Below are 26,883 nucleotides of genomic sequence, written 5' to 3'. Positions count from 1 at the left end.
TAACTAACTCTAATCCGAACTCTATTTATGCCTGCCAAAAACACTTCTTCTAATCTTCTTCACTACTCTCTCTCCACCTCTCTCCCTAATTCTCTCACACTAACTCTCCCTACACACCCACCTCTCCCTACACACTTATACCCACACCTCTCCCTACAACTCCACCGCCAATCCTCCTGCACCGCCTCCCACATCAGCACCGCACCACCGAGGCGTCCTCCCTACCGCTTTCGTTGTACAGTTTAGAAACGAAATGTCAGTTCCGATGTTTAACCAACAGATAGTCCCAAACTCAAGGCGAACCACGGATTAAATTGGTGTTTTCTGAGGATTATTATTATTGGCACTGTGTTGTTTGTTTACCCAGCGGGTGTTGTTGTGATTTGATTTGAGCATTTTTTCTTTGTTTCTCCGCTATTTATATTCGGACCACCTTGCTACTTGTCCACCGCACCGAACCGTCCCCCAGTTAGCTCCAACCCCTCATGTCTGACAAGATAGACAACATGGACGAGCGGTTGACGATGGAAATCACGTTACTCTCCACCAAGCTCGTCACGGCGGTGTCGAAGCAGCTGGAATTGGAAGAACTCGTGCTACACCTACGCAAGGAATTACAGCTTCAAAAGGCTCAGAATGAGAAGTCGCTTGAAACCGCTAGGAAGTATAAAGAACTTGCTCCAAAATACAATAAGCTCGTGGAAGCAATCAAGGAAACAACCAAGAAAAAGGACGTGGCAGAAGCTGAAAACTCCCGTTTACAGTCAGAGGTGGAAGACTTGACGGCGTCTCTTTTCGATGAAGCCAATCAAATGGTGAGTAATGCCTCTAAAGAAACCTACAATTTCAAGGTCAAGAACAAGAAATTGTATGAAGAACTTGCTGAGAAGAATACTATCATTGGAGACCTTCAAGAGCAATTGAGAGACTTGAAGGACATGTTCCTCCGCATAGAAAACCAGCTGAAGCAAGTAATACACAACAATTCGACGTCTCGTATAGGAACTCCACGTGTCGAGCAATCAAGCTTCAGTATGAACGAATCGACAAACGATGCTTCGATCTTAAACTTAGCAGACGACCCAATCCCAGAGTTGACCTACCAGCAACAACAACTTCACTCTGCCATATTCTCGCCCAATGTAACCTCGGTAAGGTTAGATTTGGGTAATTACAACCAAGGGTTCAAAGCATTCGTTTACGCGTTGATCAAACCTGAATTTCAGTTTGACTTAACCAATTTGAAGAACTTGCGTTATTTCCGTAAAATATGGAATGAAGAATTAGAGAACACCATTTCTACAGTGCCAGCATTACCCAGCAGTTCCCTCATAAACCGTTGGCTGAAAGGAAAACTTTTCTGGAGCTCTATTGTAGAAGGAAGGGCAGTAATTGAACCAGTAAAGGGCATAAATGAAGTTTTCAAGATAACCTACAAGAACAAAGAAGAAACAAATCACAGAAATTCATTTCAAGAGACTTCTCCTATTGCTATCAAGGACGCATGTGGTTTCTGTGGAGAGAGCCGTAATGATATGCTTGAGCATTCTCGTTTGTATTATTTAAAACTCCTCCAGGAGAATGTGACAGCATCCAACGGCAGTGTAGATGCCTCAACTCAAGATTATATTGCGCTGTATCCACTCTGTAACTACTGTTTAGTGAAATTGCGTAATCTTTGTGACTTTTTCGCCAAATTACGCTTAGTTCGTTCCAATGTCTACAAATTCAAGCAAAACTCTTCCTTTGAAGAGTTCGCCTACAACACCAACTTCCCACAATTCAAGAGGACTTCTAGTATGAGTGGAACTGCATCTAACAACACAACATCAGACACAGACTCTACTTTAATGAATAGCAAGTTGGCTTCGGTCACTTTAGATGAAGAGGAAGAAGCCAAGTTGATTAAGGTGTACATTATGTTAGTACTTATCAGGAATAAGATTTTTTGGAGTAAAGTTGGGTTTTGGGATAACTCGGGCAATATTGATGAACTAAATTTGGACGAAATTCACTACGAAACATTTATTAGCTTAACTAGAGGTCCGACAAAGTTAGGCTTATCGGCGCCTATGACTGCCACTCCGACCGAAAACAGAGATGTACCAGTTTTTAAGCTGGTTTTAGAGAATCTGGTTTTGGAGAAGCCCAATGGACATTTTGACAAAGAAGAAGAAAAGCTTTCCCCTACACAAAGCGAAACCAAGTCTTTCCGTAAACCCTCGGTAACAATTGCACAACCTGCTAAAATAGTTGATCCTAATAGCTCTCAGTTAAGTGTTAGTAGTGACATAGCCAGGAGTGACCAAGACACTGACACCGAAAATGAGACCTTTGCAGACACATCGGACAGTTTCATAGAAAACAATACAGAAGTGCGTGAAGTGCGTGAAGTGCGTTCAGACTCTCGTTCGTCAAGATCAGATGCCCGTTCCATTCGTTCAGGTCGCTCTGTGCGATCTGATATTGCCAAGGTGGAAGAAGCCTCTAGAGACGACGAGACAAGTTTACACAGAAGTAACTCCAGCTCGAAGCAGTTCACGAAGAAAATGAATAAAAACTTGCAGAAGACGATTGACATGTTGAAGGAGAGTATGGAGGATTAGAATGCCGCCGTATGTCACTGAAATCGCATGTATATTACTATTTATTGTCCTGTACGACTAGAATTTAATAATTCACTAATGAGATCTGTCAGCGTAGGGGATATAGACTATAAGAGCGGAAGTAAAGGTTGTATGTTACGAGTAAATAGACGATTTAGAGCCCATATTAGAAGAAATTAATGAATTTGTTGTAGTGTTAGAATGTAGAAGTTCGATGCTAAATAGTGATCCCTTTGATCTAATAATAGAATTCTGCTATTCGACTTATAATGGAGCAGAAAGGCATCTTTATTGTCTTTGGCTGCGAAATCCACTCCTTAGATTGTTGTTACGTGTTACAAACTAATTTATCTTCTGTTCCTTGCAATTTTAAATCAAAGCTTGGCCGAAATAAATGATGCAATCTTCGGAAGAGAGTAATACCAGCAACAAAAGGTTATATCAAATTCCATAGGACAATGGCCTAATATTAGACTTCTTTTTGCTTGCGAAGCATTCCAGGGCTCCAAAAAAACTTTATTGCTGCATCTTTTGACTTGGCCAGCAGATCTGCTTCAGCGACTAGTCATATCACCTCCTTACTGGGAGTTGTGATTGCAGCTATTCTAAGCGTTAAAACTGCTCTATAGTTCAAAGTAACTTATCCATGTAGAGTCTGTTGACCATTACGAGCCTAATCAACCTCTAGCGAGACATCCCGAGAACGTCTCAGTAAAGTCGCCCTACGCAGCCTGACAAATTAAACTGCTCTCTAATTCCATCCCTACCGAGAGAATATGCTCGATTCAGTAACTAAATGAGACGTGAGATTGCACATACTGAGACTTCAATGAGACTTTACAGTGACTGGCCCCACCAGAGTTAAACGAAGGCAGCAGGAAGACATCTTCTCTGCACGCCTCAAACGCGTTCACGAATGGTACGGGTGGGATTCGGATTGTTAACATCTCTGGATCCGTACCGTATGATATGCTCGTCAGAGAAAGGAAAAGGGCTTTTATGCCTAAAACGGGGAAACGTAAGTCAATGAAATACCGACGCCTAGAAATTTTTGGGGAGGAATTTGAATTTTAGCGAAGATTTCGGTTGAGAAGTGAGACCCCCGGAATTATGCACGTCGTAATGTGCAAGGGCTGATGGGACTAAAAAGGAAACTAATGGCCAGCGTTATTCCATTTGTTCCACTTTTCGTTGGTTACAGACGTGACGAAATGGGATTCCACTTGGATGTAATTCCCTGGATTCGTGGTCGCGTGGTATTGTATTTATTGTGTGAATGCGTTACGTTTATTGTATGAGATTTCATCAGCAAGCGAGTTGATTTGGCTGAAGTGGGGTCTAAGACGACCCACATTGGCTATTATGATCTGGGTGCCCTATTAAAATTACAATGTTGCATACGTGTTTATCAAGGCTTGCTGAGAATTCTTAGTTAAGGGTACCCTTAACGATTCTAACAACGTTAATAAATATAATATTATTAGTGTATGCGATTTACGTGCAGAAAGTATTTTTTTTTATTGTCCGTGTCACTGAATGTACGGCTATTCCGGTAGCTAGCGACTGAGTATAATCGGAGGTTAAAGGAGTGCCTACGAAATAGCGAGAGATGTAATTGAGATGACAGTTTGTACTGGTTTTTCGACAGGGAACGGTAATGGCGAGGGTAATTATATTGGTAACAAGTAATGAGTTAGTGGAAAAAGCAGAAAGAAGATAATTGGTATGAAGTATACAACCAATCAATTCTTTAATGGTTATCCACAAAACTGTCACCAAACTGCATTCTCATGTAATCTGTCTCTCATTCTCGTAAGACGACAAATCTTATTTATCCACCCATTTTCTTAGCGATAGCTTTATTCTTGGGCTATTCTTATCTTTCCGTTCTTTCCTATTCTTTCGATTTCTTTCGATTTCTATCTCTCATATTAGATTGCATCTCGAACAACAATCCCAATTTTCTTGATCTCTAATATTTCGTTCCCTGTTCGAGCTTCCCTACGCTTCCGCCTCAGAGGTTTCATTGTGGTGGTAGTAGTACGGTAAGATTAGTACGTTTTGTTGCCGTACCGCGCGCGGTAGTCTCTATTTGTAACGCCCAAATAAACACTACTATCTCTCCTAAACGTTCTCAGTGGAATAAAATTAGTGAGAACTTATGTCTCACATAAAATTCAGTAGGAGTTCTCGCTAAACAGTAGTAACACTCGCACTCTTGTAGTCACCACGCACTCTTTTCAAGTCAAATCCCAAATCTTCCGCACACACCCATATACACACATACAAACACACACTCCCATTCCCAGTAAATTTTACGCACAGTTCCCAGTTACTCCTCTCTCTTTGCCCCGTTGGGGCTCTCTATTGGTCTCCCTATTCTCCTCGTATGCTCTCCATTCTGTTCCAACTCTCACCATTCTATCCTTCCCACTCTCCCTGTTGCTCTCTCCGTTCTCTCCCTATTCTCGCCCTAATCTCTCCCTAGTCTCTCCCTACAATCCCTCTCCCTCTCCCCTACCTCCCTCCCTACCCACCAATATACACTCTACAACTATCGGCGTGCGTGTATTCGTAGATTTGGTTTCAAAGGTTTTTGCCGACCACCAGGCATAACACCATCATTGTTTCAGAGTGCATCCCCCCGTCTGACCACACTCTGCTCGTCGTCAGCATCTCGCACGGTTCCCGTCAATCAGCGACTTCCTCCCGACGTGCTAGAAGCGACCGAGTCCCTGAGATCCGTTGCCTACTTCCTTTGGCAGGACGTTTCGTGGTGTCGATTAAATCTGCAATCTCGATCCATACTAGAAAGAACAAGGCGGTTTCATCTATTATTGAACTAACGACTGCTGCCGGACTGCTGTAGGTTTGTATACGACAAGATCCCGATTTTGCGGTCACATCCATCCAACTTACAACCTAAGCGCCTCAGTAGGTCTTCATTAAGCTCTTGCTTCGGTTCATTGTCACAGCGATATTTGACATCAACCATCAACCCTTTAACCAAGTGGCACTGGTATAGCATAAAAATCTGGTATTAACCATCTAAGCAGTTCAGTAGATACAACTCCGGATCTACCATTCCCCAACCCATAATCATTTTTGCATCGTATCTCTGTTTCAGTATACCACTTTGTCTATAATAGACAACTAACTACAATATACCAAATTGAGTTCCGTTCATCAACTCTTCCAGGCACACATCTAATAACTCCACCATGAGAAGAAAACCGGTTGATTCGTTGTCGGCATCGTCTCATCTTAACGATAGGATTAGTGACGAACTAAACAACTCTCGTGCCTACAGAGCTGGACATTCAAACAGTGGAGAACTCTCTCCTCATCCAGAACACATCATCAACAACGCCAACAATAGCAATAATGGCAATAATGGCATCAGAACATCGTCATCTTCCTTTTTCTCACTTAGGAAACCCCGTGATAGACATAGCACTAATGACACCTTCAGCGACACATCCCTGACAGATTCCGCTTCTATCCTCAGCGGTGGAACGACTAACACCAACCAGACGGGCCACGGACGAAGGCAAAGTTATGGAAATATATTAACCAAAACCCCAACTAATCGTTCCAACTTATCCACGATTGTCCCTAATTCTCAAGTAACAAATTCAAACCATTCAAGACACGCCTCCACTTATAGTCTCCTGTCAGTGTCCAATCCATATGATACACCAACATCCAAATCAAAGTCTGGTCTGACATCCACCGCATCTCGGCCACCTCCTCCTCCACCCCATCTCAACGGATCCCTTAGTCGGAAGTCTACGACGGCTTCCATTTCCTCATTAGGCTCCTCTATTTCGAAGCCATCTATTTCCTTCACGCATACTAATGATACACACACACTTCTGAATGGAAAAGGCTTCGTACTAGAAAAGCCATCCTCTATATATGAGATTGATCGCTTATTTAGAGAGCTTATGGAAAAGCGTGATTTCAAGTCACTTCCAGCGACCGCTAAGCAAGAAATGGTAAACTTTTCTCCTGATAAGAAATGGATGCTTATCTATCAAGATGCTTTAACGGAGCATCAAAGAAATGAAAGAGTAACACAAAATAAGGATGAAACAGCAACGCCAGCTTACTTTTCCAAGCTCTTGATGGCTAAGAGTATTTCTGCAGAACAACTAAAGAAGCTCTGGGTCTCTTTGCGTACAGAAAGAATTTCATGGGTGCGAAACTTCATCTATGATTGTCAAGGTGATGTTCTACTCTCTTCATACTTACTCAAGTTGCAGCAAGAAATCTCTGAGAGTGACTCTTTCGACATCAATGATGATATATTTGACAGAGAATTTAACACTCTTACAGCTTTGAAGTGTATGATGAATCAGAAGCTTGGAGCTGAAAGAGTGAAAACTGATGTGGATCTATATGTAAACGCAGTTTCTGGATCTCTTCTTTCGCCCCGTATCATAACAAGAAATATTGCTGGAGAGACCCTTACATTCATGATAGCATACTACCAGTCGAAGGACGGCGAGAATCAGAGCAAGTACCATAAAATCCTTAAAGCTTTGGACTCAATCCCTAGCAAGGCTCACTTCGAGTTTGATAGCGAGGTGAGCAAAGCTCCCATTAATAATGGTCGTAAACAACTTGTGAGGAGACCACCTGCTCCAGAGCAATATAAACGATTTGAACTTTGGATACGACTTGTTGAAAAGACAATAGATGGTAAAGGAAAGTATATGAACTCGCTCGTGGGAGCCTCTGAGGAATTCAGGACAGCAATTGCGGGGACGAAAGGTACTTCTACATCATCCTTAGAGAATCATTTGATGGAGTATTGTCTTGGAACTATGCTTTTGATCAACACAATCGTAGATTACGGAGTGGACTACAGAGTAAGAATTCATTTGAGAGCCCAATTCAATGCTGCTGGATTAGAACGATTGTTTGTTAAATTCAAAGAATTGGGATACGAGGCCCTCAACCAACAATGTAGCAACTATCTAGACAAGGCAGAAAATGATGAAGACGAGCTCAAGAGTCGTGCTCAAGTTAACGAGGATTTAGACTTCAACAATCCTGTTTCTTTGGTGCAGTCTTTATGGGATAGTGTCAAAAATAGTGAAGCACAAGGATTCTTCGTGAGTGCCATCCAACACTTATTCATGAATCAAACCGAGAAGAAGGACAACGCTCAAGATATGATAAGGAGTCTTAGGCTATTGGATGGATTAATACAGAATATATCCATGGCACACACAACGAATGACGATACCGCCGTTGGAATCGCTATAAACAGATTGTACTCTGGGTTGACTACTGACGACCTCTACAGAAAAGCAGTTGCAGAGTCCAAAAACTATAAAAAGATCGCTGAAGAGGCTACAGCAGAGAGAGACGAAATGTCAAGACAAATATCGATGGGTGCCGATGGCTTAATTACAAGGCTAAATAATGAAGTTAGAGAACAAGAAAGTGTTCTCTTAAGATCGAGAAGAATGAATGAAGAATTGACCAACGAATTAGAAGAGTTGAAAAGAAAGCATCTCAAAGAGAAACAAGAGCAAGAACTCGAGATGAGAGAGTTGTTAATTCTGTTAAGTAATAACAACAATCGTATTTCAGATACTTCCACCTTAATTGAAAAAGGCAATGGCAAGACAACACTTTCCATAAAAACAACGAATGAGGAACTCGTTCAACGTTTGCAGAACCAAATAAGGAGAAGAAATGCCGAATACAAGGATGATAATAGACAATTTGGTACTCTGGTCGAACCTAGCTCCAGATTGAGAGCTCTCAGAGATCAGATGGATGATATTGAAAATATGGCTAGAGAATTGGAAATGACCGAGTTTGAAACTTACGTAGACCCAGCCGATGCGGATAATCTTAGTAATAAAAATGGACCTGGTAGGTTGAATAACGGTTCAGGGCATGGTCATAAAAATGAAGTTATCTCTGAGCTTCCCTCAGAGCCAGAAGTCGAAGAGTCCGAAACTGATTCTTCCAATGAGGATGAAGACGATGATGAGAGTGGATTCGAAGATCACTCTCAGTTTTCATCCCCGAGGAGACCTGTTCGTGGAGACGATCTCGTCAAGCTTGACAATTTAAGAAAGAAGCTTTCTTCCTTACAAAGTGAGTCAAATGATATCATGAAGTTTAACAATAGTGCTATGTTCAACAAGCAGAAATTTCTTGCAATGGAACGCTTGAGGGAACTTGAGCATAACTTTGATGACTTTAACATAGATTTTAACTACGGCGACTCAGATGAATCCGAGTTCACCTTTGAAACACCAGCAGAATATGTTGATCCATCTATTAAAAAGAAGATTCAAGAGGAACTTGAAGAAGTCAAGAAACTTAAAAGTGAGCTTAACAGACAGTTGTCTGATCATGATGGATCTAAGAAGAAAAAATCTTCGAAGAAGCTGTCAAAGGAGCTGTCAAAGGAGGCTTTGGAAAGATTAGAAGCCAAGTATATGACTGGAAAGGTTAAACAAGAAACTTCGGGAGATGTAGTAAGGAGTTCTGGCGGATCCGCAAGAGATTATAGGAATCACCGCAAGACTACCATTGGTGGAATGGATCCTAAGTTTCTTCAAGAATTGAGTTCTAAGGTTAATAAAACTGCAGCTATTGATGATACAAGTGAAAGTACTACAGCTGATGAATTTCAAGATTCTGTGGAAGATCAGCCAGAAGTTAAGACGAAGGATGCTACTCCTGCTACTGAGGGCCAAGCACCTCCACCTCCACCGCCACCTCCTCCACCTCCTCCCTTGCCAGATTTATTCGGCAGTGCTAAGACCATTGGCAGTGGAGCACCACCTCCGCCACCACCACCTCCTCCTCCTCCTCCTTTACCAGGAATTCTTGGTGGTCCCTCAACAACTGGAAATGGATCTATACCTCCCCCTCCTCCTCCACCCCCCCCCCTCCTCCTCCACCTTTGTCTTCTTCGATTGGAAAGTCTAAGAACGTAGTTGCATTTCCAGTCGAAAGGGCTCCAAGTCAATTTGATAACTTCCCAAGACCTAAAAGGAAGTTGAAGCAATTGCATTGGGAAAAAATTGATAATAGTTCTGCAAATTCATTCTGGAAAGAGACTCGTACGGATACACTTGCTTCAGAGTTGAAGACGAAGGGTGTTTTCGATGAAATTGAACTCTTCTTTGCAGCTAAAGAGATCAAGAAGTTGGCAACTAAAAAGAAAGAAGAGATTGATAAAGTCACCTTCTTGTCTCGAGATGTTTCCCAGCAATTCAGTATCAATCTCCATTCTTTTAATAATTTATCTGATGAGGAATTAATTGCCAAGGTATTGAGATGTGACAAGGACGTTATCAACAATCACGCTGTGTTGGAGTTTTTCGGCAAGGATGAAATAGTAGAGGTCACAAACACCTTAGCTAGGAATTTCGAACCCTACTCAACGGACCACAAATTAGATGAACCAAGCAAACCAGACAAAGATCCAAACGAATTGCAGAGACCCGACAGAATCTACTTAGAATTGATCTACAACTTGCAACATTACTGGAAATCTAGAATAAGAGCTTTAAACGTAATTGCCAACTATGAAAAAGATTATGAAGATCTTGTTGCCAAGTTGAGGTCCATTGATGAAACCGTAGAGTCTATTAGATCGTCCAAACATTTGAAAAACGTGTTTGAAATCATTTTGACCGTTGGAAACTACATGAATGACTCAACAAAGCAAGCCCAAGGATTCAGGTTGAGCTCCTTACAAAGATTAAGTTTTATGAAAGATGACAAGAATAGTATGACCTTTTTGCACTATGTTGAGAAGATCATAAGAACACAATACCCTGAAACATTGAATTTTATGGAGGAGTTGTCCAAATGTCATGATATCTCCAAATTCTCCATTGAAGCCATTGGAAATGATTGTAAAGAATATTCTCAATCGATCAAAAACGTTCAGAATTCCATTGATGTTGGTAATTTAAGTGATTTAACACATTTCCACCCTCAAGATAGAGTTTTGAAGGTCGTTTTACCAAACCTTTCACGTGCAAAAAGAAAGAGCGAATTGCTTGTTGATCAATCGAACTATACTATGAAAGAATTTGATACTTTAATGAGATATTTTGGGGAAGATCCTAGCGACAGCTTTGTTAAGAACTCGTTTATTTCAAAATTCTCTAATTTCATCAGAGACTTCAAGAGAGTACAAAAAGAAAATCTCAAGAGAGAAGAAGAAGTAAGAATTTATGAACAAAGGAAAAAGCTTCTTGAAACACCAATAAGACCAGAAATCAAAACAGAACAAAGTGGAGATGAAGATGCTGATTCTGATTCAAATGTGATGGATTCTTTACTTGAAAAGTTGAAAGCTGCTGGTCCTCCAAAAGGAGAACCGACGTCGGCACGTAAAAGAGCTCTCATGAGGAAGCAATTGTTCGAAAATCAGAAAAAGTCTGCATCTTCACCATTAAAGGATAAATCAAGAGGTAACTCTCCTGAGGAGGAGAAGTTTGAATCTGCAGAAGAAGAAATCAATACTACACCGGTTGAGACTGGCTCAGTCACCGACCTAACAGAGATGGATTCAGATGATCCACGGACCGATACAGATTTAGGATTCAGAGCCAGAAGCTTGCTTCAGGAATTGAGAGGTGCTGGTGAAAACAACTCTAGCGAAAGACTTACAGCAGCTCAGAAATTCAGACAAGAAAGACTCAGAAGAAAGATATCCAACGTTGAAATGGGTGAAGATTATAGTGCACTGTCATCCCAAAATAATTTATCTGAAGTGGAATCGAAAGATGAGAAAAATACGGAGAGTACGATTGAATAATGGATGTACTGTCATACAAAGTTATAAGGTTATATTATATATAGTAATATTTATTGTCTTCATTTCTTGTCTATATAGAATAGGTAATTTAATTTCATTGATTCATAATCGTCGCTATCGTATACCCACTCCTAAATTGAGACATTGATATTACATATGGCGGATATTTCATCTAAATCATAATCTATAAGTGTTCCTCTGTTTCCCTTGTAGTCAAATCTAGGCTTGTTTATAGATAATAGGCCTGTCCCGCTAACTTTGTTAGCGAATGGGATATCCAACTTTCTTACTTGATCTTCCAATGAAATTTTTCTTTGATCGCCTTTGAGCATCTTGGTTGCAAGCAAGCGAAGTTCGTCTCCTTCTCCTGACACAGCTCTAATGCAACTGACTTCACCGCTCACACCAACGCATAAGACTAGACTTTTCTTGTTCTCGTGCTGAAGCTCTCCACGATCATCTGTATTACTATCTTGCGTCCAAGCACTTTCAAATTTGGCGGAGAAAACCCTTGGAATACTTGTCATTCTGAAATTCACTCTACTTGAGTACTTGTTTTGATCGGCATCAATTATTGATACAGATGAATGCATTTTATCACCCGCAAATATCTTGGATCCCAATTTGGCTTGGTTAATGAAATTGTTTGGCAATGGGTCACTTGATACGCACCTTAAAGTGTCACTACCGTCCTCGTCTGGATAGTATGCAAATTGGTAAATTGAATCCAACCTTGTGGAAACCAAGACCTGGTTGTCTTCTTCGACAACCATTGAAGTAATATCACTTGGAAGGGTAGCCAAATTGGTGACGGGTTTAAGGCGCTTTTTATCGATATCGTAGGCGGTGTAGCAAATGGTGTTTTTACTGGAGAATATTATTGCTGAATCTATTTGCATGATGTTGGAGATTGGTCCACTATACTCAAAAGAAGTGAGTTCTGTAACTTTTAAATATCCAGGTTGGTCCTCCAGGCTGCGAGTTTTTGAAACATCAACAACTTTGAAAGAGCCTTTAATAATTTTGGGCCTAGATTGAGATCCATCCTCGGCTTCCTCTTCTATTGTGGATCCAATTAAAACATTCTTAAAGACTCTGTCATTTCTCTTAATGGACCAGACACATGCTGAGGTAGGGAACTCGTTGTCAGCAAATATGGATTCCTCCTCTTTGGATTTAATTGTCCCCTCCTTGTGTTTGAGAAATCTGAAGGATTTCCTGTCAAAAAACTTTAGCCTTCCCTTATTAGTAGAAGAGTGGAACAAGATGATAAACATAGAAAGATGTTCTAAGTATTGTATCTTCTTCGCAGCTTCAGGTATAGCTATTTGTCTGACATTAGCATCGCCAAATGTGGAAATTGAGCCAACCAGAAGACCATCATCTCTGATGAAGGCGAAATACTTGCTACAGTCATCTTTCGGCAAAAGTAATGGTACTTGTGCTACTGCTGAAATAGACCTGTCATACTTTTCGTCAAAATGAACTTTTGTAGGGTATACTGAGTCATAAAGATTCAAAAGCCACAAACTTTTCGCGTATATGAAGATGAAATTAGAATCATCCCGTACTGGCGAGAACCTTATCGCTGTGTTTGAAAGTTTAAGGAATGAATGACAGGTAATGTTATGGAAATCTCCCAATGATAGATTAATGTAATGTCCATCTCTTGTACCTATGTATATCAGATCCTTGCTTTGTATTATATCCTCGGGTATAAGCAAATTATCAATTATTCGACTCTCTCTCTTATAGGGATTGAAGTCAGATAAAGAAATTGCCATCGGTTCTAGATTATATGAATTAAGTACGTCTTTGTAAACAAATAGTTGTCCTTCAAAACTGCCCACAAGGAGATAAAGCTCGTTTTGTGCATGGAAAATCTTTGAAAGCGATGGTTGAAATGGAATGGAATAGGTGTGCAACGACTCCAAGAGTTCACCTTCAAATTCTGATGGCTGGGAAAATATTCTGGGATTAATTTCGTATAATTCGAGAGACACTTCGCCTGAAGAATTGTCTGCCAAAAGTACCAAGTACTGTTTGAAACTATGACAAAATAGTAAAGTCTTCTCTGTCAGTTGTTGAAAACTATTTCCTGCCAAATCTGAGACTAGGATCTGGCTAGGAGTAACTTGTAATACGAAATTACCTTCCTCGGTTTCAAGGTGTGTAAGATATAGTGTCTTCTCTTCTGTGATGATACCTGAATTTTCAATCTCTGCAAACGTCTCTGCCGAATTAACTTGGAATTCAAGCAATATTGACTCGAAGGGAAAACTACAAAGCAAGAACTGAGAATCATTGGCCTCAAATGGGAATATTACGTTGGCTTTTCTCAATTTATCATAAGTATTTCCCTTTCGTATTGCTGCATAGCCATACCTGAAGTGCGTAAGCTTCATTTTCTTTCCGACACCAGATATTCCCCAAAGTTCCTGTTGCTCTTGGTAAACTGAGCTTCCCTGCTTGCCTGAATCAACTATTGAGATATCAAGCAAAGGCGACCAGTTCTTAAAGTCTTTTACAAGCTTGGCATCACTGTATGGTACATCGGAAGCTTCCAGAGCGTTATTTACATCCGATTCATCAAACAAATGAGTTACCAAGAGGTCCTTGTTGGAACCAGTATCTGATGCGTATATCAAATTATACCCATCTGCCACACTTTCCAAAGAGAAAACAGAGGCTGTATCTGCAATTTTGATGATTGGAGTTGTCAACTTTACTTCATTGTCAGTAATTATCATAGAATAAATTAGACCGTTATCTGCAGCAATCAAAATTTCATCTTCCTTGGAGTTACTTATGGCTGAAATTCTAGTGCTGGGGACATAATAAGACGTTGGGAATGAGCCTTTCCAAGGTGATTGGCTGCGCTTAAATCCATATCCAGCAGACATGATTTCATGTATTGTGACAATTATCACCTCATCAGCCGAGACAAATAGAAAACTTGCATTGCTACCTAACGGAACAACGAAGACGGGGATGGGAAAACTGTTGTCCAAAGGTAAAGCGGATTTGGAAAAGCTCAGCCCAATTCCCTCTGTACTTGACCACGAAAACAAGTTTATTACAAGTCTTCGGAATTCTGTGAATACTAAGGTCATAAAGATATTGTGGTGTTCTATTTTGTTCCTATCAAAGGGTTCTGCAAAGCATGAATGGAGAATTAATCCATCGACTCCAACATTGAAGTGCTTCTTGAACAGTAGACCATGATTTGTATGCTGTGTTTGGTAGATCCTGAAAGACCTACTTGCTGAGGCGGAAACTACAGATAATCCGGACCTATTTGAGCTCAATGAGTATCCTGAACAATCAAGTGTGGGTAGTATTTGATTGCTAGATGTGTCCCACCATTGAACAATGAATGGTTTGAAGACGGAAGTTCCATCCTGTCGAACTGGACCTACTGTTTGTAACAGGTAGTCAGAGTCCTTATAATATCTCGGTACATAAAACAATCGTATCAATAATAAGAATCCAGATTTCAATGATATCAATAAAGAGTCTTCTTCAACATTTCCAGCGTCTCCCAGCGAAATTCCCTTTACAATACACGAAGCTCGTATTTCTGTTTTTGTAGGAAAGTCGATGCCGTTGATCAATAAAGACCTTGTTTTTATCAACACCTTGATGGTCTTAAGCACTGGCCTTGTTGTAACCTCCGTTGGAGTATTTTCCTTGCGAATTGTGTCCAGCATGTCTTCAAACAAGTCGTCGTCATTTTCATCCTCGCTGAACGCGTCCAATTGCGAGTCTTCTTCATTGGGGATCAAGACCTGGTACTCTTCGTCATTAAACGATTGACTTGAGAGTCCCTTGAATGGTTTATTGACCTGGACATTGAACCGAGGAAAGATATTGGTTATTATTGGTGAATGCAAAAGCGTCTTCTTTATATACTTAACATCAGTTACATCACCATTGGACACATTTCCCTCTGTTAAAGCTTTTTCCAAGCTCGAAATTCTGGGACCGTCTAAGTCCATACTCCCTCTAGTTCCTTGTACTCTTTAGGTACTGCAATTGCTAATCTTTACCACTAATCCAAGAAAGAACATCAATGCTATAAATCATAAGACCATCCAAAAAGGGAATCCATAATCCTTAGCCGCCATCGGTGACTGCAGATAGTGCTGTCTCATAGTTAAGGTTTTTTTGGCTGTAAAAAAAAGATAAGCGGGTAATTTTTTGTTGCAGCCATTTGGATTTTATTTGATGATGTTGATGTGTTGTTTATTAGGTATTGGTATAGAGTATTATATTGTTGGTACTTCAATAGTGATTATTTAGGTTAGTGTGGTTGTTTGAAGACGCAAGGATAAAAATAGTGAAATTTCAGAAGAAAATTGGAAAAAATCGACTATGGCGTTGAAAGTATATAACATATATGGTATAACCTCTATCGTGGCAATATGTGGAATCTTGCTAGGAATGGAATCATCATCCTGGACTACACTTCTTCTGTCGCCTCAGTTTAAAAGCTATTTCGGAGAAATATCAAGCTGGGAAAATGCAATGGTGATGTCTTCGAATGGGATCGGAGCAGTTGGTATGTATAAAGTTACGACTATTCCTTGGACTGGTAAAATGATTAATGCAAATATAGTACTGACTCAAGCCAGTTGGCTGTATAATTTGTGGAGTATTCTGTGATGCTCTTGGATGTATAAGAAGCTTCCAGGTTGCTGGAGTATGCTGGATTGGGGGTTCCATTTGCTCCTTCTTTCTGCCTTACATATACTTAATTGTGTTAGGACGTCTTTTCAAAGGCATGTCAATGGGGTTTCTTTCAGCAGTGATTCCAATTTACCTTTCGGAAACAATTCCACTGGAAAAGAAGGGTTCTTCAATCTCCTTTGTTCAGTTGAACTCTGCAATTGCAGGGTTGTTGATGTACTTTGTGACCTATGCATTCCAACTACTAATAAAAGACGAGTATTCCTTCAAGTATGCTTGGGGAATCGAAGCCTTACCAGCCATTGCCTTATTAATTCTAAGCTTCTTCTTGCCAGAATCTCCTAAGTGGTTGGCATCACAATCCAAATGGACTCAAGCTGCCAAAAATCTAGTGAAGATAAAGCGGTCTCAAAATCGTTTAGAAGCTGCTAAAGATCACAAACGAACACATGACGATGACCGTGACTTTGTCTTGAAAGCGTACACGGCTGGTCCAGAGATCAGAACTTGTACATATGATAAGGTATTCGGTAAGAAGTACTGGAAGCATACTTTGATTGGGACTTCTAGCCAATTCTTCGTACAGCTATCCTCCGTTCAGATCCTAAAGAACCACTTCCTATTCATATGTGACATCTGCGGAATAGATGGAGACAATAGAGCTTATTATTCCTCAAGCCATTACATGGTGGAAGTTCTATTTACTCTTATTCCCTTGTTCTTGCTAGATAGTGCTAGGAGAAAGGATTGTTTAACCTTCGGGATGTTTATTCTAGGAGGGTCATATCTAGCTGTTGGGGTATTGGTGTTGGTCTACAGCGAGAAAGCTGTACATGGAGATATAAACTCGCCATTCCAATTTGAAATGTTTGAAGAGCCAGCTTCAGGAGTTCTTGCTATCTTCTTATTTATCTCAGCCGTTTATTCATCAACAGTTTTATCGACAAGTTGGCTTTATGCTGGTGAAATCTTCCCGGGCCCAGCTAGGGCGAAAGGTACCTCTATCTGCATGGGTGCATCCTGGGTGGTAAATACTGCTCTGGCTCTTGTCTTGCCATCAATGCTAAGACATATGGGACCATGGGCATTTATGATGTTGTCATTGTGCTGTTTCTGTGGGACAATAGTTTTGGTGACTGTACCAGAAACCCGAAACTTGAGTGAACAGGAGATAGAATCGATCTTCTTCAATGACTTCAAACCCAAGAACCTTCTTCCCGACCTGGAAATGTTGTACTCTGAAAAGAGGGAAGATACTCAAAATGAAATAAGGAAGATTCTCATAGAAGAAACGACAGCTTCCCTAGAATCTGTATCTGCTGAAGTTCAAGCAAATAATATTGAATTTGAAGATCGGGTCAGCAGTGAAAGGATATCACCCAAAGGATCATTATATGATGCTGATATTAGATATAATAACCAGAATGACACCTCAAGCTCCATTTCACATGATTTGAATCATTCACCATCTACAATTCTAAAGAAATTCGAGGCATGTAACAGGTACAAGATTGAGGAAGATACCCATCAAAGAGGAAAAGAAGCACAAGAATACAAGAATTCAAACAATAAAGCCAAGGATGACAATCACAATGAATTCCAGCTAAACACAATTGTAACCACCACCACAATAGATGATGTATTAGACATCTATACCTCCGAGGTAGAGGATGATCCAAACCTGAAGGTGAACTCACCTGATTCATACTATTCCAGCAATTGGTATCAAACTGAAGTTAAAGAAGACCTCAACCAGCTGATTGAAGAGTCCAATAGTTCTACTCCAGTTGTTGTGGATTCTGGAAATGCATATTTTCATGGTAATAGTGAAGGGCTGCCGAAGAAAGTAGGAATCACCTATGAACCGACCACCTTTTTGCAATTCGACAACTTGCGAGTCGCTCTGAGAACCCATTTCATTGGCGATACCAACAAAGAAAAATATCCCGTTTCTAGTATCGATCGCTCAAAGTTAAAAGGAGGTCCTTTCATCAGTCCCAAGGGAATCAAAGAAACGATTGCAAAAAAGCTCCACAAGAAATAGACATCCTCCAGCATAGAAAAAGGTCCCGTTTCTAGCATCGACCAAACCGAACGAAGCTAAAATGAGGTACTTTCATCAGTTTCCTTTATCAGTTCCCCTCATCAGTCCCTTGTCCCACCAAAGAAACGATTGCAAAAAAACTCCCCAACAAGTAGACATCCTCCACAGCAGCACATTTTGCAATAATTTCACCAGAACCGACCTGAGTCACGTGAATATTCCCCGTCCCAAAAAAGTGATAACAACGAATTGGTTAAGAATAAAGTGTTTGATTTCTTCATTACTCTTTTGTGATTGTTTCTTAACCATTGCAAGTCAATTAGGTCGAATAGTTCAATTACGTCATCAATGGCTTCATATAATAAACTACCGGGTAACGGTCCCGAGCAGGTACGTATCATATCTTTGGAGGTATCCGTTTCTCAGTCATTACAATACTAACATCTATGTCATCATAGCCTTCGCTCCTTGATGACAATTTAATCCAACCAGATGGTAAGTAAAAGCCGGTTTTCAAAGCAACGAAACAAGCAATTGGTGCTTGCTTTTCACAATTCCAAGAAATTAGAATACTAACAGAAATCATAGAAATGACATCGCAACCTTACATCATTCCAGAACCAGCAGCTCCAGCTGCCCTGGAACCCTTACGACCAAAAGTAGTTCAACCACAAATACCGGTGAACACCAACTCACATATGTTTCAAATCAACTTTTATAGAGCATACTTCAATCTAGACAGCGATACCTTCTTCAGAAAGATACAAAGAGCATTGAATCCTCTTAATAGCTCGTTTTCAGCTACCGCAGACGATGACGAGAATGTCACGGAGTTGTACGGGTTCTTCTGGATAACAGGCACCTTGATATTTTTAATGTTTGTCAGCTCGACGGGTTCCAACATATTATCTCAATGGTTACATTCGGATGCAGAAGACGGAGAGAAGTATGAATACAGTTTTGAATTGCTCACAAAGTCCATTAGTCTCTTTTATGGCTACAATCTTGTAGTTCCTGTTTTATTGTTTTTGATCACAAGTTTTGTTTTCAAGTTCCCACAGAAAATTTCCTTGACTACTGTGATATCTATCTACGGCTACACGAATATCTTATGGTTTCCTATTACTATCGTGAACTTCTTGATTGTGATTTTCATCAGTAACCAAAAGCACCACTTGATGCTCAACATATTGGAGTGGATAATAGTGCTTGTGAGCGGTGCAGTTACTGGTTTGAGTAACCTCACCAAGTTAAGCCCTATTATTCACAAGAATTGCTTGCTTTTGAATGATGGAAACGCCAGTGTGGCCAATAAACAGTACTTAACCTTGATTGGTGGTTTGGCTCTCGCACATTTATTGTTCACTATTCTCGTGAAAGTGAGCTTTTTCGGCATCAAAGTTTAGAGAATTAACCACCTCTGGGGTGGCGTCGTATCTGACCCCTTTCCAGCCCATTCCCACCAATTCTTCCTCCCCATACGGAACAATCTGTAACATGTCCATAGCTAATTCAATAGAATGTGAGCCCTCAATAAATGCACCAAAAAGTACCAGTACGTGCGCAACCCAAACTTGCCTCGGTAGTGAGATCCGGTGGTTTGTGCGCAACTTCAACAACCAAATCATTTAAATAAAAAAATTTTCTGTAGCGTTTGACTCTTTTTTTCCTTTTCCATTTCCTCTTCGTTTTTCTTTTCTTTTCTTTTCCTTTACGTCCTTTTAAGTCCTTTCTATTGCAGCCATCGTATATAATGATGGGTCCAGTAGGAGATACTAGAAGAATATTGGAATTGTGATGAATTAAGTGGATAGAAATTGTTGTTTGCAATGTTTAACCGAGGAACTTATACAATGTGGCGGTGATTATTTGCTATTTACCAATTGTTCCAACTGAATTATCCGGGTTGACAACAGCATTATCGTTAAGTTTCAGCCTTGTATGAGCCTCATTAAGAGAGCCTCGGTTTCGATTGCAAAAAACACAAGATTTGCATTTTTGCAACTGTTCAAATGGTATGTACGAGAATTTCTCCTCGATGGATAGAATGAGTCTTGGAATCAACAGATCTGTGACAGTTTAAATGAGGATACCTGTCGACCGGGCGGACATAATTACCTCCCCACCCCTTTTTTGTACAATAAGAAGAGGAGTCGCATCTCAGTGTACAAATTTTGAGGTGCTGGTGGGGCGGCGTTGATGAAAGGTCGTTAACTGATTAGATCAATGGAGATGTTGATGGAAAAGACAATGGAACAGAGAAGCGAATGTTCGGCTCTCTTTCAATGAAAAAAAAAAACCAATTGGACAGCTTTGCTAACAAAGAATTTAGTTAATTTATTCATTTCGAATACTCTTCTTGTGTCTTCTTAAAGACCACGAATTGTCGAATTATGTGTTGTTTAAATGATGATCTTTTTATATTCACACTGTACGAGGAGCATACGCTTCACTGATTACGAACATAAAATACTGATTTAATGACTCTGAAAACAGCACAGTTTCGATAATTCTATATAGAAAAGACTGAAATCGGCCAAGCCAGATCAATAAACATCGTACGGAAGAATTTTTATAATGTAGTGGTCGTAGTCTAATCCAGTAATTATAAATGATTTAAGTGTAGTTTTCAAACATCATTTCATGTCTTCAGCTGGGTTGTAGGCGTAGGTGTATAGATATTTCTTCTTGACACTTGTACATAATATATACTAACAACGAACTCCACATGATGACAGAGAAATATCCCATGGCCTATAACCACGAGCTTAAGCCTTAAATGTCTACGAACTCTACTCATTTTAAGGTGGCATTCTCTTTTCCAATTACAACTATCCATAGCTAAGGCCCATAAATAAGGCCCATACTTAAACCTCATCTCGATTGTTATGCTCCGTAGTTAAGACTCCATGATTAATTCATATACTTAATCTCCAATACTTCAGACCTCACAGTTATTCATACTTAAGACCTCCATAATCATCTTTGGGAACCTCATACTAAATCTCCCATAGTTAAGACATCATTAATTTCCACATAGTCTCATAATGATCTGCCATTGTTAAGACCTCCATAGTTAATTCCTCATACTTAATCCTCATAGTTAATTCTCACTTCCATAGTTAAGACCACATACTTAAGATTTCTATTATCAATGTCTCTAATCCTCATAAATTAACTCCTCATAGTTAATACATGCATAGTTAAGTACCCATGCTACCTCCCACAGTTAAGACTTCGTTAATTTACCCATACTTACGTCCCATAGTTAAGACCTCCATACTCATCTCCCATACTTAGTTCCTCACAGTTAAGACCTCCATACTTAACCTCCCATACATAAGCCAATAACGTCAAATAGAACCTCCTGCACGCAGTAAATGGCCTTTGATGCATATTTTTCAGTATCAGGCGATTGAAAGTTGGCATTTGCAATGGGTTGCAACTACATTAACTATACCATTAGATACTGATAGACACCCGGCGTCAAGCTGAAAACCTAGAGAACTACCGGACTGAAGTAATTGTCGAAAAAAATTCGGGTTTTCAGTGGGAAAAATAGCACACACTGGAAGTATGCTACGATCTCTACTAAGAACTCTTCCCTCTAAAGGTAGGCGGCGTCTACCGAAACGAACAACAGGTTCTGGAGAACAAGTGCTTCTCCAGAGAACTACGGAGCTCGACAAAAGGGAACTCCACATTCATTCAAATCTGTACATATCGCCGGGAGTTTCCCAAAAGTCATGTAGTTCACTATTCTTTAATGTCACAAGAGTGTCTGTGAATTCACAGAATTCATTGACTTATTCACATCGTTCAGCATCAACTGTGGCAACAAACCCAAGGAAAGACCTCAGAATTAGTACCCTTCAGAATACCTACTCACAAGTGGGAAGTTTACTAGAAGATGAAGTCTTCAGAAGGAATTATATTCATGCTTTAAAGACAACATCGACATTTCTTGACTCTGAAATCGAACTGATCTATGGAAATTTCTCCAACTTGTTGGATGTGGCCGCCGGATTCCAGGAAGAAGAGTCTATAAGCCTTTTGGCTACCATATGGACCATCATTTTCACAAAATCTGATCCCGATAAATTGTTCATAGAAGAATCGGTCCGTAGATTACGAGAAGTGCTCTTGCTGAAAAGAGATGCTTTTATTGAAGTATTGATCGACGCTAGACGTTATGATATTTACAGAACTATCCTTTTCGATCCTAGTAATCTATATAAGGACTCTTGGAGCGATCTTCTTATAAACACTTTCCAGTTGCGTTATGAAAACTCAAGAATTCATATCAATAAGGTCAACATATTGCATTACATGCGTGATGAAGGCATACCAGTCAATAAGAAGCGTAAATTGCTCGAGAGGCTAAACAGAACAGGTATGATTTATTCCCTCAACAGTAACGAGAAATACCTATTCATAAGATACTTCGTTGAATTCTCAATCGCATTGGGTGATTCGAACTTGCTCTTCATCGGTCCAGAATTTTGCATCTATGAGAAGACTTTACGTCTAATGGCTATTCCTCCAGAGAAGTTTGACGACCACATCGCGGAACTATATCAGCTATTTGACTCTCTTGAACTTGAGCAGGAAGCTTTCAACAACTTTTTGACGTCTTTAATGTCATCGGTCTGTAAAAAGGACCCTCATTATGCTTTAAAATACTGGAAGCATAAAGTCAAGCATAGTAGACAGATGGGATTGGCACCAGGAACAGTCCTTAACCACAAAGACTTGAAGTTTGCGATGTCCTCCCTTCTCGTGTTACATCATCATGCAGAAGTTGAAGAATTGTACTGGAATTTTCCCTCATTGCACAATGATGACCAGATCGAAGTACTATTAGAACTTTGTGCTGCTTCAAAAGATTGGGAAGGTCTTCAAAAGAGATTCGAGGAAATGTATGGACGCGGAGACTTACCTTTGACTGTCCATTATTCAATTGTCATGGCAGCTTTAGCTTCAGTTGGTGCCAAACATGAGGTCGATAATCTCTTTAAGCAATTAATTGAAAGACAGCTTCTGCCATCAACAGCAATCTTCACCTCAATGATAAACAGTAGGCTCTTTTACAACGACTTTGATGGAGCAAAAAAGTGCATACGATTATTCCTAGCTCTCCCTTCGAATGAGAGAGATTCGTCTACATTACCTTTGTTGTATCAATTAATTTTCAATGTCTATGTCAAATCCAGTTCATTGGAAGAAGTAATGGACTTCCTAGAATCAACAATTAAGAAGCAACAAGAAGAAGGTATCCAATTAATAAATGACAAGATTCTAGGCCAAGTCATCAACATGGCATCTACCAACTACGGATTGAGCGAGGTTGAAAGACTCAATAAAATATCACAGCAGCTAAACTTGAACACAAACGAAGTTCACTTGAGTTTAATGAGATCATACACAAGATTGGATCAATTTGAGAGAGCTGATGAAATAGGGTACGAGGCTCATAGATATTCCGATGTTCCTTTTGCCGATGCCAGTGTTTATGCTGCCCAGATGAGAAATTTCAGATTCTGGCGAAAGAGTGAAACTCACAGTGACAAAAAGACGTATTTTCGTTCAAGAATGTCCTTTATAGCTGCTTTGGCGAACGATGTTCGTCTTGAGAAGACTCTAGGGCTTAACGGTGGATACTTCACTGAGTTGTTGAAATATTTGATATCTGAGGACCGCATTCATGAAGCATATGACATATTAAGAAAGCTGGAAAAGCTTGACCTTTTGAGAGAATCTCATTACATTCCATTTTTGAGATATTATTCGAGACTTGATGACAACAAATCAAGAAATGAAATTATGAAACTATACAGAGAAATGGTAGAGAATAAGATCAACGTCAGTTCTCTGACTTACTTGTATCTTATTTACGCTCTGCTTAGAACCGACCGAGCTCAAGGTACTGGATACGAAAATTCTTTGAATCTATTACAGACCGTGTTCAAATTGCATGGTCTTTCATTGACTGATGGCGACACCGAACCGAAAGTGCTGTCATTAGTGCTTTATGAGAATTACATCAATTTGTGTCGCATGCTTTCTGACTATATAATCGTTGCCGATGAAGATCCTGAAATAATGATGCGCTTAATGAAGCAAGTGAAGATCAAACTTGGAGAAGAAATTGGTATTGATTTCAGTATAGCTGCTTGCCTTGAGATGGCTAAAATCTATGAAAGCAAGGGTAGGAAATACAAAGCCCAAGGATTTGTCGATTCAGGATTGAAGGATTTGCATCTTTTCCTTTCTAGGTTTAGGGAGACGTATCCATACATTGATACTGAGGATATTGTCGTTCCCAGGGCACTTCTGAAGCCATATAGGAACCTTGTTAATCTCAAGATGAGAATAAGTCCAAAGGATACTTACTCTGACATACTCAAAAATGCTCATGGGATAGTTCCTCTTTCTGGAGTACTTTACAATAGACTTTTCAGAGAAACATTACCAACTACTGACGAAGAAATGTTGCATATCATCTTTGATACTTGTGAACGCTATCTTGTTTCTGGAAATTGGGTAGAAGTTAAGGTGATGAGAAAATTACAATACTTGTACAAGTTAACAGTGTTGAGCTTGTGTCAGGTTTTCGGTGAAGAGACCTTCTCCAAGTACCATGTGTTGAATAAATACTATAATGTCCAAAGCTACAACCAATTGAAGACTGAGTTCAACCACATTACCGATCCACTTCTGGTATTGAAAGAGGAAACTGATAGTCACATTCGAGCTATTACCAAGAGAAATTACACTGTTGAAGGGGTGTTGAGAAACATTCCCACCGTATTTGCTCCTGAGAGACATATCATGTCAAGAAACAAGATATCGAATACAAATGCTTCTCAGATATGGTGGGCCATTAACAAATACTGTGATGGTGATAAGAAGAAAGCATTTAAATTAATGGATCAGTACCCCGATTTGATGGAATATCTCATTTACAACAATAGTTCCAGAGCTCGTATGATTCAATTCAGAGACGAGATTAACAGGATTGTGCCCGTTCGCTTCAAAGAAACCTTCAATGATAGACGTTTCAGAACAATCCGTGCACTTGAGTCCATAATAGCACAGGAACCTACTGCATCCTCTCAGGATTAATATCCATCTAGCATTTCGTCATAAACTCCCTTGATTCATTTTTAGGGGAATCAAAATATCCGTTAAAGGATAATTGCATTTACTGTACAAATCAATAGCATTTCTGTACAAAAACATTTATAAGCTTGTATATATATGTACATAGGATACAATAATAACTTAATTACTATATATCCATTAAGCTTCTAGTAGCAATTTCCAAAGCATACGAAAGAATAAGTAAAATCAGTGGCTGTCTTTAGATGTCATAGTTCAGTTATTCGTAGGAATAAGTTTAGCAATTTTGAATGGTTCTAGAATTATTCCTTTGGTTCTTTAGGTTCCTTTGGTTCTTTAGGTTCTTTAGGTTCTGCCTTCTTCTTAGTCTCAATCTCAGCAAAATTAAACGAAGTGGTCGAATTGGTTTCACCAAAGATCAATGGCCCGATGTAGGGTTGGATATTCCATTCGAGCTTGAGATTGGCTTCTCTGCCTCTAAACGATTTCTCGACATCCCACACGGAGTACTTCGATCTCTGGTTCAGCAAATGCAACTTAGCGTCTTCCTTAGAAGTGATGATTTTGTCCCAATAAGTGACTTTATTAGACGAACCTTCGCTCTTACCTGGGTATTCAGCCGTGAGGTACACGAAAACCTGTTTCGTGTTCCAGTTGAACAAAGGCGTCAAATCGGCATCCAAGTCGAATTGAACCTTGGAGTTCTCTTTTGGCTTTCTATTGATTGAGCCGTAATTGAACGAGTACTTTACCGAAGCCGTTGGTTTGACATGTGAGATTGTTGTGGTGTTGAGATCCCAAACTTTGTCCAGATACAATTGCACGAGGGTGATCAACACTATCACTGCTGATATTATGATAGACGACGTCAATGCCTGATTGGCTACCGCCTGGGCTCTAGTGACGAGATTGAACATTTTGTAGGGAACAAACACCGAATTTTGTGGGGAATTCTATCAATTGGTGTGAACAATGGACCTGGTGGCTATTAATTTAATAGTAATTAGTAGACTTTCGTGAACACCGACTCCACAACTACAAACAATCACAATCCACAGATTCAACTGCTAACAAAAATAAGCAGCCAAAGAGAAAACCGTTCCTTAAAAGAGAATGAAATTTAGACGCTCAGAGACTCACGCACGAACAGGCTCACTGAGAAGGAGGAACACTGAGAAGAAATACTCACACAGAAGACACTCACCGAGAATTAGCACTGAGAGGAAACACTGAGAAGAAACACGTGAGTGGCACTTGATTTGGCAGTTGGCTGGCATTTGGCTGGCAGCATTTCGCAGTTGGGGAGTCGTGTCATTTTTTCGGGTGTAGTTGTAACGCGTAGAAGTGTCGTAAGAGAGAGAGGTGCGACAAGACATGGCATTGCTCATTGCAAGGTGTTAGCTAGTAAGGTGTTAGCTGGTGAGGTATGAACTGGTAAGATATGAACTGGTAAGATATGAACTGGCAAGATATAAACCGGCAAGACATTACCAAAGCATTACTAAGACATTACTAAGAGATGAACTGGCAAGAGCAGCAAGACGAGCTGGCAAGACGAGCTGGCAAGACGATTAGGCACATATGGGGGTGTTAAGGGAGATGAGGGGGGCTTT

General features: G+C 40.0%; 7 protein-coding genes across 7 annotated transcripts; 5 read left to right on the top strand and 2 right to left on the bottom strand. All coding sequences in view use genetic code 12, as the record gives it.

The window, feature by feature from the left end:
• Positions 1 to 485: 485 nt before the first annotated feature.
• SEC2 (guanine nucleotide exchange factor) lies at positions 486 to 2,606 on the top strand (the record flags this gene model as incomplete). Its single annotated transcript, XM_064921655.1, has 3 exons — positions 486 to 2,108; positions 2,181 to 2,375; positions 2,475 to 2,606. The coding sequence occupies 3 exons, from the start codon at positions 486 to 488 to the stop codon at positions 2,604 to 2,606; spliced, it is 1,950 nt and encodes a 649-aa protein (XP_064773617.1).
• A 3,221-nt stretch (positions 2,607 to 5,827) lies between these two features.
• BNI1 (formin) lies at positions 5,828 to 11,466 on the top strand (the record flags this gene model as incomplete). Its single annotated transcript, XM_064919114.1, has 2 exons — positions 5,828 to 9,473; positions 9,590 to 11,466. The coding sequence occupies 2 exons, from the start codon at positions 5,828 to 5,830 to the stop codon at positions 11,413 to 11,415; spliced, it is 5,472 nt and encodes a 1,823-aa protein (XP_064773616.1). The 3' UTR covers positions 11,416 to 11,466.
• RJT20DRAFT_128798 (uncharacterized protein) lies at positions 11,467 to 15,461 on the bottom strand. Its single transcript, XM_064917352.1, has one exon. It carries the CDS (start codon positions 15,411 to 15,413, stop codon positions 11,547 to 11,549), a length of 3,867 nt encoding a protein of 1,288 aa, XP_064773615.1. The 5' UTR covers positions 15,414 to 15,461; the 3' UTR covers positions 11,467 to 11,546.
• A 328-nt stretch (positions 15,462 to 15,789) lies between these two features.
• On the top strand, positions 15,790 to 17,290 carry RJT20DRAFT_81739 (uncharacterized protein; the record flags this gene model as incomplete). The annotated part of the gene is made up of 2 exons (XM_064921226.1): positions 15,790 to 15,976; positions 16,050 to 17,290. Coding segments are annotated over 2 exons (1,428 nt in total), but the record flags the coding sequence as incomplete, so codon positions are not given.
• Positions 17,291 to 18,333: 1,043 nt separating this feature from the next.
• RJT20DRAFT_128794 (uncharacterized protein) lies at positions 18,334 to 19,837 on the top strand. The gene is made up of 3 exons (XM_064917351.1): positions 18,334 to 18,538; positions 18,607 to 18,643; positions 18,737 to 19,837. The coding sequence occupies exons 1-3, from the start codon at positions 18,497 to 18,499 to the stop codon at positions 19,552 to 19,554; spliced, it is 897 nt and encodes a 298-aa protein (XP_064773613.1). The 5' UTR covers positions 18,334 to 18,496; the 3' UTR covers positions 19,555 to 19,837.
• Positions 19,838 to 21,539: 1,702 nt separating this feature from the next.
• RJT20DRAFT_128790 (uncharacterized protein) lies at positions 21,540 to 25,373 on the top strand. The gene has a single exon (XM_064917350.1). It carries the CDS (start codon positions 21,725 to 21,727, stop codon positions 25,271 to 25,273), a length of 3,549 nt encoding a protein of 1,182 aa, XP_064773612.1. The 5' UTR covers positions 21,540 to 21,724; the 3' UTR covers positions 25,274 to 25,373.
• Positions 25,374 to 26,396, bottom strand: SPC3 (signal peptidase complex subunit). The gene has a single exon (XM_064917349.1). It carries the CDS (start codon positions 26,185 to 26,187, stop codon positions 25,573 to 25,575), a length of 615 nt encoding a protein of 204 aa, XP_064773611.1. The 5' UTR covers positions 26,188 to 26,396; the 3' UTR covers positions 25,374 to 25,572.
• Positions 26,397 to 26,883: the final 487 nt, after the last annotated feature.

Source organism: Scheffersomyces xylosifermentans, assembly GCF_036884685.1.
Source record: "Scheffersomyces xylosifermentans strain CBS 12540 chromosome Unknown RJT20scaffold_5, whole genome shotgun sequence".
NCBI lineage: Eukaryota > Fungi > Ascomycota > Pichiomycetes > Serinales > Debaryomycetaceae > Scheffersomyces > Scheffersomyces xylosifermentans.
The sequence above is the reverse complement of the archived record's forward strand: the minus strand, read 5'-3'. Positions and strand labels throughout refer to the sequence as shown.